Source organism: Lissotriton helveticus, chromosome 9, assembly GCF_964261635.1.
Source record: "Lissotriton helveticus chromosome 9, aLisHel1.1, whole genome shotgun sequence".
Classification (NCBI taxonomy): Eukaryota; Metazoa; Chordata; class Amphibia; order Caudata; family Salamandridae; genus Lissotriton; species Lissotriton helveticus.
The window spans coordinates 237,189,722-237,203,607 of record NC_136070.1 but is presented as its reverse complement, the minus strand read 5'-3'; the positions used below and the strand labels follow the sequence as shown (position 1 = coordinate 237,203,607).

At 39.8% G+C, this 13,886-nt stretch overlaps 1 protein-coding gene across 1 annotated transcript; it reads right to left on the bottom strand.

The window, feature by feature from the left end:
* Positions 1-456: 456 nt before the first annotated feature.
* On the bottom strand, positions 457-13,548 carry LOC144781134 (uncharacterized). The gene is made up of 3 exons (XM_078659796.1): positions 13,496-13,548; positions 10,031-10,047; positions 457-1,455 (listed from the first exon to the last, which is right to left on the bottom strand). The coding sequence occupies exons 1-3, from the start codon at positions 13,503-13,505 to the stop codon at positions 676-678; spliced, it is 807 nt and encodes a 268-aa protein (XP_078515922.1). The 5' UTR covers positions 13,506-13,548; the 3' UTR covers positions 457-675.
* Between the last annotated feature and the right edge of the window lie 338 nt (positions 13,549-13,886).

Here is a 13,886-nt window from a genome sequence, read left to right as displayed (position 1 = left end):
AGGAGTTGTCGTCAAGTTCAATCTTCATATTGTAGTGTGCCGCTCGTGTCTTCCTTATGAGAGAGTGATACGTCTTAAGATTGGTTTTAAATGTGGCTCTCCTTTTTTCCGAGAAATCTTCCCTCCACCTAAGTTCCAGACGTTTACAGGAGGATTTCATTGCCTTCAGCTACTCATTGAACCAAGGTGCGGATCTGGATTGTCTTCTAGGAGCATTGGTGGCCCATGGCGCCACCTTGTCAAGTGCTTCACAAATGCATTGATCAAGAGCACAACAGGCCATTTCGACATCACTCCCTCCAGGTTGCTCCCCCTGCTGAAGAGCAAGATTAAACTTGGTAGCCGTAAACTTGGACAATGCAATTCTTTTCTCTGGTGTTCTACAAGACTGTAGAAAGAGTGGTTTTACATATCTCCCAAAAATTTTTTTTTACACAAAAAGCACTGAACAGGTGATAATTGATTCATTCATTTATTTTAAAGTATGCATTGCAACTCTATCCATTTTAACAATGTCAAATCCTAATATCAAGATAGAACATGATTGCGCAGTTTTAAGGTTGTTTAATTGAAGAGACGTATGTTGAATGCCTACGTGATACAATAAGCATTAATAGATGAAGGCTTTCATTTTCTAAATCACTTGTCACGTTCCCTTCCTAGTAATTGCCTGAGTTACTTTCCCTGCTTTTGTCCCATGTCTTTACCATGGCATTTTCCTTCATGTCCCTGTCCTTGGCCCTCTTCAAGACCCTTTCCTTCTTTTCCATGTTCTTGACCTTTTCCCTTGTCCTCTGCTTGGCCCTTTCCTAGTTTGTCTCCATATCCTTGCCACTGGTCTTGTCCCAGGCCACCTCCAAGATGTTTTTCTTCAGGTTTTCCCCCACCATATCCTTGGTCTTTCCCATGGTCCTTTCCCTGGCTTTTTCCCTGGTCTTTTCCTTGGTCTTTCCCCTGGTCTTTACCATGACCACACCCCATGTCTTTCCCATGGTCCTTTCCATGATCATGTCCCTGGTGTTTCCCCATGTCTTTTTCATGACCATGTCCCTGGTCTTTCCCCTGGTCTTTACCATGACCATACCCCTGGTCTTTCCCCATGTCTTTTCCATGACCATGTCCCTGGTGTTTCCCCTGGTCTTTTTCATGACCATATCCCTGGTCTTTTCCCTGGTCTTTTCCATGTCCATATCCCTCGTCTTTTCCCTGGTTGGACCCTTCACCTTTTCCCTGACCATGTCCCTGTGCTACTCCGACGCATGTTCCTTCAACTCCTTGTTGCCCATGTTCCTGGCCATGACCTTGGCCTGCTCGATAGTCTTTTTCCTTGCCAGGACTGCTTCCTTGTCCTTGTTGCTGACCATGACCCTTGTCCTGTGCTTTGTCTTGTGCTTGGTCTTGCTTTTGTCCATATTGGTCTTTTTGAACTCCACATGTTCCTTCACTTTCTTTTCCCTAGTGAGAAAAGAAAGAAAACAAGATGGAGAGAAATGGTCAGTTTATAGTTCACTAAAACAAATCAAATCTGTTTAGTGTATAGTACAGTTATTTAACAAAAAGAAGACATGCAAAATACACGCAATCAACAAATTTACCAGGTGATCAGTGAAGCAATGACATGCACTCTACTGAACCTACAAAGAAGAAGGACATTTGTCTCATTTGAACCACCCAGTTTCTGTGCACTTTGAGGCTCCCTTTCTTGTAGCAAAAAGGCAATTTCTGATGCCTATTGTTATTCTCCGGCACCTTCATATGGCATCTTGTGATGGTACAGTAATGCAATTGTCTCTTCTTGTCTTAATGTAGTACTGGCCCTGGATTTGGTAAGAGCTACAGCATGTAAGAAAATGCCATTTCATGCATGTACACGTAGCGTATGAACACTTAAATGACATGAAAGTTTTTGGTTTTATGTTTTTAAATTTCATAGTCCCATAAACAGGTTACACCGTTTTTAGAAGAGCCAACTTTCCATGTTTTGTCACACCAAAAATGATGTCATTGTCAATAAGCCCCTTCAGACCCACTTGCAAATGTCCAGGACTGGGGTTGCACCAATTGGGAGGGTGTGACTCGCGGCAGGTGCTGGGTTCCAGGTGCTTGGAGCCATTGAAGTCACTCTGGTGGCCCTGGGTTCAAGAGCCTGGGCCAATCCTTCACTCAGGTAGGAGGGCAGCAGGCAGTGGGGAGTGTAAACCCTTCTTGTAGGTCAGCACAGCTGTCCTACTTATGAGTTTCCCACAGGTCCAGATGTTCACTGAAGAGCTGGTTTCTAAGAGTCCATAATTTATACCATGCACCCACATTGTAGTAGAGGTTTCTTCAGGCATCCCCTTCCTCCCTGCCCTGGCCCCAGCTTGTCTGGGCTGACAAAAGACCAGTGTCAAACCCTTTGTGAGAGTGCTCAGGCAGAACCTTTGTGATGTGCAAATATGGTGGATTTCAGTTCTTCCCCCTCATCCGCTCAGAGTGGCTCAACCTGTCAACACATATCTTCCCTTTGTCTCACTGTCTGGGAGCAATACACAAAGGCCAGGTGCCAGCTACACCCAGTTATGTGACCCAGGAAAAGGCTGCAGGCTCCAAATGGTTAGGACAAGAAAATGCCAACTTTCTAAAACTGGCATATACTGAATTGTGACTACAAATCTGATATTACCATTAAAGAGGGATTTAATTACAATTCTTTGAACACCAAACTCAACCTGTCTATCTGCTCCAAATTGAAAAGTATTGCTAATTAAAAGTAATGAAGTAACCAAATGTTAAGCTATGGGAGAGACGATGACCCTGCAGGGCCAAGTCCAAAAACCAAACTCTGCTGTCTGCTATTCCACTGTACACAACTACACTATATGTCATTCCACTATACGCAACTACTCTTTGTGCTATTCCAATGTATGCCACTCCACTCTACCCAACTCCACTCTATGCCACTCTACTATATTCCACTTGACGCCACTGCACTGTACACCACTACACTAAATGCAACTCCACTTTATGCTATTCTAATCTACTCCACTCTACACCACTCCACTCTCAACTGTTACACTCTATACCACTCCTCTCTACAGCATGACAAAGTATAACTCTCCACTGTACGCTTCTGCATTATATGTCACTCTATTGTACGCCAATCCACTCAACACTATTTGGCACGCTAGTGTACACTACTACACTCTACGCCACTCCAGTTTATGCCACTCTATTCCACAGTATTCCACTCTACGCCACTCCACTCTACTCTATTCTACAGAATACCACTCCACTCTATGCAACCACCCTGTATGCGAGTTCACTGAACACTTTTTGAATGACTGCTACTCCACTCTACACCAATCCACTGTGGCACTCCACTGTATGCTACTGCACTATACTCCAGTCCAATTTAGAACACCCCACTCTGCTTCACACTGCTATTGTATTGTACGATGCTCCAGTCTATGCCACTAGACTCTACGTTATTTCACTGTATGCCACTCCATTTTACACCACTTCAGTCTATGCTACTCCACTATACGCTATTCCTGTGTAAGCCACTCCACTCTCTGGAACTCTGCTCCATGCCACTCTACAATACGCTATTCCGCTGTGTGCCACTCCACTTTACGCCACTCCACTTTACTGTATTCCACTATATGCCAAACCACTCTACACCACTCCACTGTACGCTACTGCAATTAATGCTATTACAGCGCTATTACAATCTTCACCACTCCACTCTACGCTATTGCACTTTGTGTGTTGTTAGGTAATTTCAGTTTAATAGACATTAATGATGTGGGGTGAGCAATACTGACTGATTTGGGAAGATCATTACTTGTGCTTGGTGAATAAGCAATACAGGTTAATGGATTGAACAACACTGAGCAACACTGGCTGGAGTATTGTCAAAATGCTCAGATGTTGGGTGAGCAAAGCTTGCTAATGGGGGTGAACAATACTGGGTGGCATATTGGTAATACTGGGTGGTATGGGAGATGAGCAATACTGGCTGGAGTACTGGCAATATGGTTGGATAGTGACTGAGCAATACTGGCTGGTGGGGGAAGAACAATAATTTGTGGCATAATGCCAATACTTGTGGATGGTAGCCATGTAATACTGGCTGATGGGGATGAGCAACAATGGCTTAAGCATTGGTAATACTTGCAGATGGTGAATAAGCAATACTGGCGGATGGGATGAACAATGCTGGGTGAAGTACTGGGAATGTTGGGGGATAGTAGGTGCACAATACTGGCTGATGGGAGATGAGCAAAACCAGTTGGAATATTGCAATTCTGGCAGATGTAGTATTGGCAACACTGCCTGATGATGGATGAACAATAATGACTGATAGGCACTGGCAACACTAGCTAATGGAATATAGAAAAAATAGATGTTTGAGCATTGACAGCACTGACTGATGCAGCTTGTACATGGCATGGAGTACAGATGGAGAGAGCGGTGCCCCTTCCCTGAGCTGTTGCCTGGTAGAGTAGAGGTGAGGCTTCTCATCAGTACGATACGGGTAGGACCAGTAAATCAGCTATACTTCAAGCAGGATTAATGGTTTTGTAATTCACTTTTACTTTCCAGCACTTTGGCATTTCGCAGTAGCACAACTTTAAGGTCCTGACGAAAGCTGTGACACCACCTAGGGTCTTTTATGGCTAAAACATGTAGACCTGTTTTCGTGACACACGTGCAGTAACATATTTATACTGCAGGTGCACTGCTTTTAATCCTGGCACCAGGAATGAGTTAATAAAGTCTTCCCCTTTGCTCTTGGTAGCTAGTTTTAGCATCACTATCCACACTTTTACAAAAAGGAGAAAAAAAATGTGTTGCCCTGCACTATTCACCAAACCAAGTTTCTCATCTGCTGGATTTATTACATCCATTACTGAGTCGGAAAAAATATCCCTGATCTCCTCCCCCTCAGAGAGGGGGTTGTAGCCCTTGGTGGGGCGAGGTGTTTCCACCAAGAGGAGAAACCCAGATGATAAAGCATGCCAACATTGGTGGGTGAGGGGATTCGTCCTAAAGGAGGGATTCCCCCGTAAGCAACATGAAACAATTTCTTGTGTCTCTTCTTAGTTCTCCCTTCTAGACCCAAGGATTTCTTGTATTTCCATGAGTATTGGTAACACTGCCTGATGGTGGATGAACAATAATGACTGATAGGGACTGGCAACACTAGCTGATGGAATATGGCAAAAATAGATGTTTGAGCACTGACTGATAACCAATGTTATCTGATGGTGGCTACACAGCACTGGCTATTGAGGGACAATAATTATTAGGTATGGTGGAAAAGCAATACAGGTTGATGTTGGCTGAGCAAAACTGGCTGACGAATTAACAGCATTATTGACTAACGGAGTAATGGGAACATTGTTTTTTCGGGAATGAGCAATAAAGGCTGATGGGCATGGAGGATTGGCAACTAGGGGCTGCACAGTATGGGCTGATGTGGCGTTTTGCTAGAAATATGCTTTTTGGCAAATCAACTACATAATGCTGGCCGGAAATCCCTCTCACATTAAGCAAAGGGCAGGAACCTTATTTTTCAATCTCTAGAACACTGGGCATTTAGCTGCAAAGGCTGCGATGTAGGAAAATATGTTAACAATACTAAGTGGGCTCTTTAGTCAAAATAACAATTTCTGATTGCTTCATCACAGAAGTGTTTCTTTGCAAGCACATTGTTGCTGGGCAGGTTCATCCAGAGTTCTTAGTGTGAGCAGTTCTATTGTAGGTAAGAAGGGTCACTATGATTTTAATTTGTCTTATTTTATTTTCTACCCCATGTATATACAGTCAAAGACACAGATGGGGGAAACAGTGAATGAGGACAACTCCTTTTATCTAATGTTAGTAGTCAACATTTTTCTGCCCTCCAATGCTGTGTAAGTTTGTCACAGGGATTTTGTCATTGCCTAATGGACACTCCCATCTGGCTATATCCAGCCTATTGATCCCTTTGTTATGTGTTGTGGCTGGTAGTGAAAAAAAATGAAACTGTCAGACAGAATAATCAGATTCTCAGGATACAGAGCTAAACTACACATGTATTAAGCTAAAGAGGCTTGAGGCAGAAAGCACCAATCACCCCACATTATTCAATGAATGGGGTCTTTTGTAGACTCTCAGTAGTCAACCTACTTGTCCACCCAACAGTTTAACCATGTTCATTCATTGTGACACAGAGTTAGGTCTGTGGGTGCTCTATAAAACCCTTGCTCCCCAATATTGTATATATGGTACATTGGGATCAAATAAAAATGTTGCACTAGGAGGATTGTTGAGTTGACCCATTCTTCAGCAAAGGGCTGAGAAATGTGGGTATTAGAGAATCATTATATCCCATTAGAAAAATCTTTTCGCTGATAATTCTTTGGGCCTTGACCATTCCATATCAAATTTAACTACTTTTGTATGAACAGGCTTTTAATGAAATTAATGACAGTGGTCATGCAATAGTTTTTAACATTATTGTATATAACCAGAGATTTGGTACAGCAATACACTCTACTATCATCATCAAGAGGATATTTAACAGCTCACCCTGTGAGATGGCCCTATCAAACCATTTAAGGGCACTAGTGACATTGTATGTCGTGTCTTCATAGACTGAGTGCTTTGAGAATGTACCCAGGTTCCTGAGTTGTAGAGCTCTATTGTTTTTCAACCTCCCCCCACCCAGTAGAGACAAATAATAATGGCTACATTACATCTTAGTCCTGTTTCTCCTTTTCTAGTGGTAGTAATAGTCTAAGTCTGAGGGGTATAACGTATTATACCTGGTGGGTTGTTTGTGGTCTTTATGTCCATGATGATCAGGCTTTACTTAAAGTGTAAGAACATTTTTTGTTACCTGAAATATAAATTGTAAGCTGAGGCATCTCCTCTGTTGGGGCATTTAAGGTAGAACCCACCAGAATATAAACAAGGAAGGAGGTAGTCGATGGATTGCTCTACTGTATTCCCACTGCTGAGTTTCAGAGACAGAAAACAGTACTCTCCTTCACCACTGCCCCTCATGCAAACTGGGACGACGTCAATTTAACCCTAAATTCACAAGTGGATTTGCATGTTTGAAGGCATGGAATGGGCAAGGCAGGTTTGAAATACTCAATACCTCTCTGGAACTCTGCAGTAAGCCTTGGCAACAGCTCAGGAGAGCCCATGGGTCCCTGTTGAATTCTTCTGGGACTGTACATACACCTCACCAAACTCCAGTTCAGAAGACAGAAAAGCAGCTTTCAGCCCTGTTGCTTTCTAGGCTAAGGCAGTCTCTGCAACACTTTGCCATTTAGTTGGGCGTGTCTGTGATTCTAGGGAAATCTATCATCCCATCTTGGGGCAACCTAGATAATCCTTCCAAGCATCAGAGTGAGCATCTCAAAGATGCAGGTGACAACTAGTGAAGGAAAATGTGGGAGGCAATTTTGTATATTTATATTGATCTGTTTCATCAAATGGCCATATGGAGGGCATCCCTTGCTTATTGAGGGGCATCCCTGGCATGTAGTAATCCCTGGCATGGGATGGTAATCCACAGACAGGGAAGGCAAGATCTGTTGATTTGAAGCAGTGTTAAATGTGAGTATTTGATGAGGAAAATAAGCTGATATGTAGATTTCTCAGATCAAACTAATGAATGGACATACAATGAAAAGCTGGTGTTTATTGTTAATGGGGATATTGTAAGATACTATCAAACTTGTTATTGGGTGGAGGAAGTGATGGATGGAGTGAAAGATATAAGAAATTGTAATTGGGGGTAAGAACAGTGCATACTCAGCAAATAGTGGATAATTTTGACAAATGAGCTTATTGACTAAAAATTACAAGTTTATAAATGATTATGAAATGCATTCTTTTAAGAAAATAGTAAACTGATGAATGAGGTTGTATTTATTTACAAAACAAACAAAAACCTGGTATTTGAAGGCAACATGTCTGTATTGTATTGTAAGATAATGGCATGCTATTATTTACCAAAAACTGGACAGATAATAGTTGACAGCAACATTGGTATTTTTCTAAAACCTGACAAACTGTTGTTAAGGGATGAAATGAGTACATTTGTTAATTTCTAAAATAAAATTAATGCTATATTTGAGAGATTATTCACAATGAGTTGAGTGAGCAGACTGAGCAACTCAACTTAATTTGACTTTGCATAACATTGTGGATTGTTCTGTTGGCGTTATCAAGAAGACTGAATTCTTGTACGTCCACTGCCTTATACGCTGGTTGCCCAGTCCAAGAATCACCAATCTTTAATGGATGCACACTGTAGACATTTTGTGGCAGGGACACAAACAGTCAACAGAATGAACACATTCCCAATTGTAAAAGAGAGGGAACTCCACTTATGTTTAGGTTAATTTGCAGCATTGCTAAAGTGAATATGTGAATGTTGTTTTTCTTTTATGGACTTTTGCTCGTTATGACTAAAATAATTGGTAATTGGCAAATTTATTAAAAAATGAGTTGAAATGTATATATTGAGACACAGCAAACAAAATATTTAGAAAGACTTGATGGATTTGGTTTTGATAGCTTTGACAGTATTGAACATTGAATGGATTTTACTTAATTATATTTACCAGCAACCACTGTGGCAAACGCTTTTGCAAACATTTAACAAAATATTTTTCTGAAGACTTGATTGACTCCACTACCAACAGATGCTAAGAGATTAATTGATATGTCAACTGATACAAATGGAAAGGATGATTTGATAATTCTTCCCTGACTGTTTTGCTAGGAAATTATTTAGACATGGCATACTATGTTATGAATTAACCCTTTAACAGTGAAGAGAGCAATAACTGGGATTACCATTACTACATACAGTGGTACTACTCATGTGCTACACAATGCCATTAACTTATCTATGCTTCCTATGCTACGAGACCTGTGCTTCTGCTTCTCTGATTTTTTTCTACTCGAAGATCTCTGCCAACATGGCAGAGATCTCTTAACACATAGGTGTATGATTTACGGGTAAATGTGGGATGGACAAGGAGGAGTGGTGGGTAAATGGGCATCATCTGCTCCTCAATGGGAGGGGTTTAGAAAAATGCAGAGAGCAATTTAGGCAGATACATGCTAAAACAAACACACACCCACAAATGAGTAAGTCTATTACCATTCATCAAATTAACTTCTAAACTGAATAAAGCACAAAAGGCCACAAAACAGGGTTCAATGTATTCCAGTCCTGCTTTGGAGTCTGGTACCACAAGTGGCCAATCACTGCTACTGCACCCCCCCCCACCATAAAAAGTATTGGAGGGTGTGACTTAAAATACCGACCTTGGGAAATTATGTCAAACTAATTAAATTACTTCAACTTTTCAATTAAATAAATAATGTAATGCTAAAAAATATACAAAACAGCTAACTGAATATTATTTTACAATTTACTGTATTTAAAAAACATTCAATGGTATTTTTAGACTTGTGTTAAAAGGAGAAAATAATTTACATCAAACATATTTTTTTAATACATTTCTTAAATATGAATGAAAAATAAAAATGTTACTTAAGTAAGTGATTTTATTTTGTAAAATTAATTATATACTTACATTATTTAATAAACATTGCTTTTGATTTGTTAATGTGCTGTAACATTGTTTTTTATTTAGTTCTAAATATTTGTTCTAATTATTTTACATTTGTATATTGCATTAAACATTTTTATTAATTTTTGCCATCCTTTGCTTAGGGAGATCTCTGCCCTGGTGGCAGAGAGCTCCACTTAGTATGGAAAAATACTAATAGGAACTGTACGCTTGTAAATTCAGTATTAGATGTCTTCACTCCCTGATTTCAGGGGATGCAGACACTCAAGTGAAATTCTGCAGTCGGAAGTTGTGTTAAAATCTACTCTCCTTTTGGATCATTTTACACAATGTAGTATGAAGGTAAATGCAGCCTTTGAATCTGTTGGAGTTTTCATATTAGAAAGTTAACTTCTGCCACCAAATTTGCCCCATCATAGAAAGTAAACTGTAAAATGTCTTACCTGCTTCTGCTTTTGTGCTGCAAATTAAAAAGACAATGTTGGATTGAATTAATATTTGAATTTATACTGTATTTTAACAAAAATGCCACTTGTGCAACATGTTTACATAATGGATGTTTTCTTCTGCTTTCGGACAGTGCAACCTATGTTTGGTGATGATACTGACGTTTTTCTAGTGAACTAGTAATTGTTTTTATTGAAGAAAGGATTTTTTTAATCAAAGAAAATATACACATTGGGAGTAGGGATTTAACAACACGTGGAAAATAAAATATATGAAGTGCGCTGAATAGCTTTCTTTTTACATCAGGCATAAAAATATGACTTTGTGAATGTTGGCCTCACTACATGTCCTTATCCTGTGACACTGCCCAAGTGACACACACACCTCCACCCCTAGTTATCAACAACTGCAGAAGTATTTTGAGAAGTGGCAGAACATTCTAATTTTCTGTATTCCACTATTCCATAAATAAATATACATTTCTAGTGAAATAGTTTTTGTAATCAGGTCATTACATTACTCTTTTCCCCTATTAGAACATTTTTGCTACTTTTTGTTTCTTTCTGAAATGCGTAGAAATAAATCCAGACATCAGGAACACGATGGTAGTTGGTAGGAAAGGGTTAGTAAGTTGTAGGCGTAAAAAAGTGGATAATGAAAATGGAACATCCCCCCACCACATAATTAAACCTCCAGAGTTTGCCTCTTAGAATAGAGATTTTATCTGTCTTCTTTGTTTAACTGAACACTCAGACAAAAGTATTTCAACAAGTAAACTCAAACTGTACGAAATGTTCAAGAAAATGTACATCGATTTTTAGCACAAATTAAATTGTAGAATATTGCTGATGCAGTGAGTGAGTCTGGAAAAAACATTTGTTTGGACCAAGGACATAAAACATAAAGCCTGATCCAGGTCAGATTTGTGAACTGCTATCCACCGACTGTCTCAGCGAGCCTATTTATGTTCATTTTATTTTCTGCAAGTGTTTCTTATATGTTTTTCCCACAATTCTGATACTAAACACTGCTGGTTTACACCTTTACATGATTGGGCAACTTTTGGAGATTCAAAAAGACGACTACAAAAGTCTCTAGCAGAGTGATAGTTGTATTTTGTAAACACCGTTAAATAAATACATCTGTGAGACGCAGCTGCATTAGGCAAGGATGTGAAATGGCAATCTATAAATATTTGATTTCACTGTGAGTGCCAGAAGAACCTGACATTATAGCCAATTAACCAATTTTTGAGATGCTGACTTGCTACTATTTGATTTATGAAGTTTGGGTTTACTTTGTCAGCGTCAAACATCTTATTTCACCCTTCACTATGGATGTTAAAGACATTGTGAAGTTTTCCTAAATCAAGCTGAACTGTCAACGTCACGTACATGGTAAAGCATTCTTCATTCTATCAAACTTATCAGCGATTTTTTTATAAAAGCAAATGTATATTTTAAGTAAATTGCTACTGTATGCACTTTTTGAAAAAGTAAAACGCCTATATATGTTTGAATTGGAGCACCAGCTGGGTGCAAGGAGGCGTCTTATTAACATTCATGTCCTTTCTGTGATGCATTTGTTACTTGTGAGATATATGGTTCATGTGGTAGACTTTACAAAAAACAGGAGGGGGAGGCAGAGTAAATAGAGAAGGATTCTTACTCCACAGACTTACTTACATAAACAAAAAGAATCCAACTAAAGGTCAATGGGAAGTGTTCACCACAATAGTGCGGGAGCACTTAGTGTTTTGTAAAATACCCAAAAAGTGAAAAATAGTTAAAAGTCTATGTGTGTGGGGGGTGATTGCTAATATGCAATGAACTCGGGATGAGTTGTCCTCCGTCTTACCCCAGACGTTCCCAATGCTCATGAAGCAAGCAAGCAAACTTGACAAGTCATGCAAATCGCATTGAACTTGAGAAATACCGCTGTAGGCACACCATAGCCTTTAGTACTATACACATTGACTTTTAACTATTTTTCACTTTTTGTTATCAACATTAATACATTTTTTGGTAATATTAATGAAACGTGAGTAAGGTGGGGAAGATGTGCCCCCGTCCTGAAGAAGGAGCCCTGTCTCCGAAACATGTCGACGCACACATGAGGTACTGTCCATTAACACGACAGATCTTACCTCACACTGCACCTCCTTTTAATAGTACCAGCCGGGGTTAGGAATAAAAAAAATGTTTTCAATTAAACTCACGAGCCAGGTACTTTTTAATCTTTCACCACATCCCACCACTCACATAAAATATCCCCAAACACATGCACCACATATAGTCAAAAACCCAAAAAGTGCTCCCGCGTAGTCGTAGGTCGTAGCACGCCGCATTCCGTTAGAGGGGTGCGAAGACCCCTATGATGAAGCATGACACCAAGGGGCCTTTTGGTGTGTGAGGAGTATTTTACAAAACACTAAGTGCTCCCACACTACTGTGGTGAACACTTCCCATTGACCTCATGTGGTAGACTGCCTTTGTGTATGGGAAGCTGATGAAGATGGAACTGGATTGGGGCCAGATTCCTCAGTCTGCTTGATGTTGAGAGTTTTGTGACTTCACAAAGGAGCTGCCCTCCATGTGATGTCGCTGGACCCTTCAGGTAGTGTGCTACCATCAGACATTATACAGGGATGGGCAGTTTAATAGTGAGGTGCCTGCAAATACTGTATCTTAGCCCTATTGAGTCCTCGGAGAGGATACTCCATGAACATTTTGAGGAATGGGGCTCTGGGCTGACGCTTTGCCATTGAATCAGATACGCTTGTAGCTGGAGAGTTAATAATTCATGGTGCATCCGAACTAACCCTACTGGCGAGAAAGAGCCTCACCAGTGGGGCCAATCCACTATCCTGTCTAATGTGGACTATTTCAGAAACTTTGGCACTGACATTTGTGGTATCAAAATGGGTAAAATTGATTGTATTGAACACCCATTGGCCTTTTGCACAGTCTGGCTCGAAGATTGAGTCTTTGATTGAGCTGCCATTTTGTATAATCTGTCCATAAACCTGCAACGACTCAATAGTAAAATCAAAGTCCAGGCAACTCGCTTCACATAAACAGAAGAAAATCAGACTATTGTACTCAAACACCCATATGATGATGGCTCATCAGCATACATTTCCATTCATGGTGATACTGCCTGAACACACTTCCACCTAACCATGCACTACTACCCTGTTTTTATAATAGTATTTCAGAATAATCAAATATAGTTAAATTATTGCTGGATTATCGTAATATAATGCTTATTAAATTAGTCTGAGATTATTTTGAACACTTTGGTATATTTTTATGTATCTATTTTGCATTGGTTTATTATGGCGTGTCACTGATTTGTGCTGATAAGAGTTATTTAAATTGCCAATTAACTTTTAATAATTACATCGAACATACGGTTTAGGTTGTCATGACAAGCAGAGATTAAGAGCAACAAGCACTTACAATGATCCATGGCTTGGGAGGTTGTGTTCTGGTGTCTCCAAAGAAAAAACAAAGGTCTGTGAAGAAAAAAAAGTCTATCAAAGAAAAGAATGAACAGAAAACGTAATCTTTGAACTGTGGCGATCTATTATTCAGTAATAACATAACCCTAGATGCAGCACAGGGGCTGTGTACTTATTTGTATCCCTAATACCTGACAGGAGCTGTGAACACACACTCAAACAACAGCAAAGAATTATACCTCTGGTAATATTTAAATGATGTCAACCTAGTTGCATTTGATTATTTTTACAACTGAAAACACGATAGTGGAATGTCTATTTGCTGTTTAATGCTTGGGTACCATGTATTATTGATACTTGTATAAATGTACTGAGGAAACTCAGTTTAG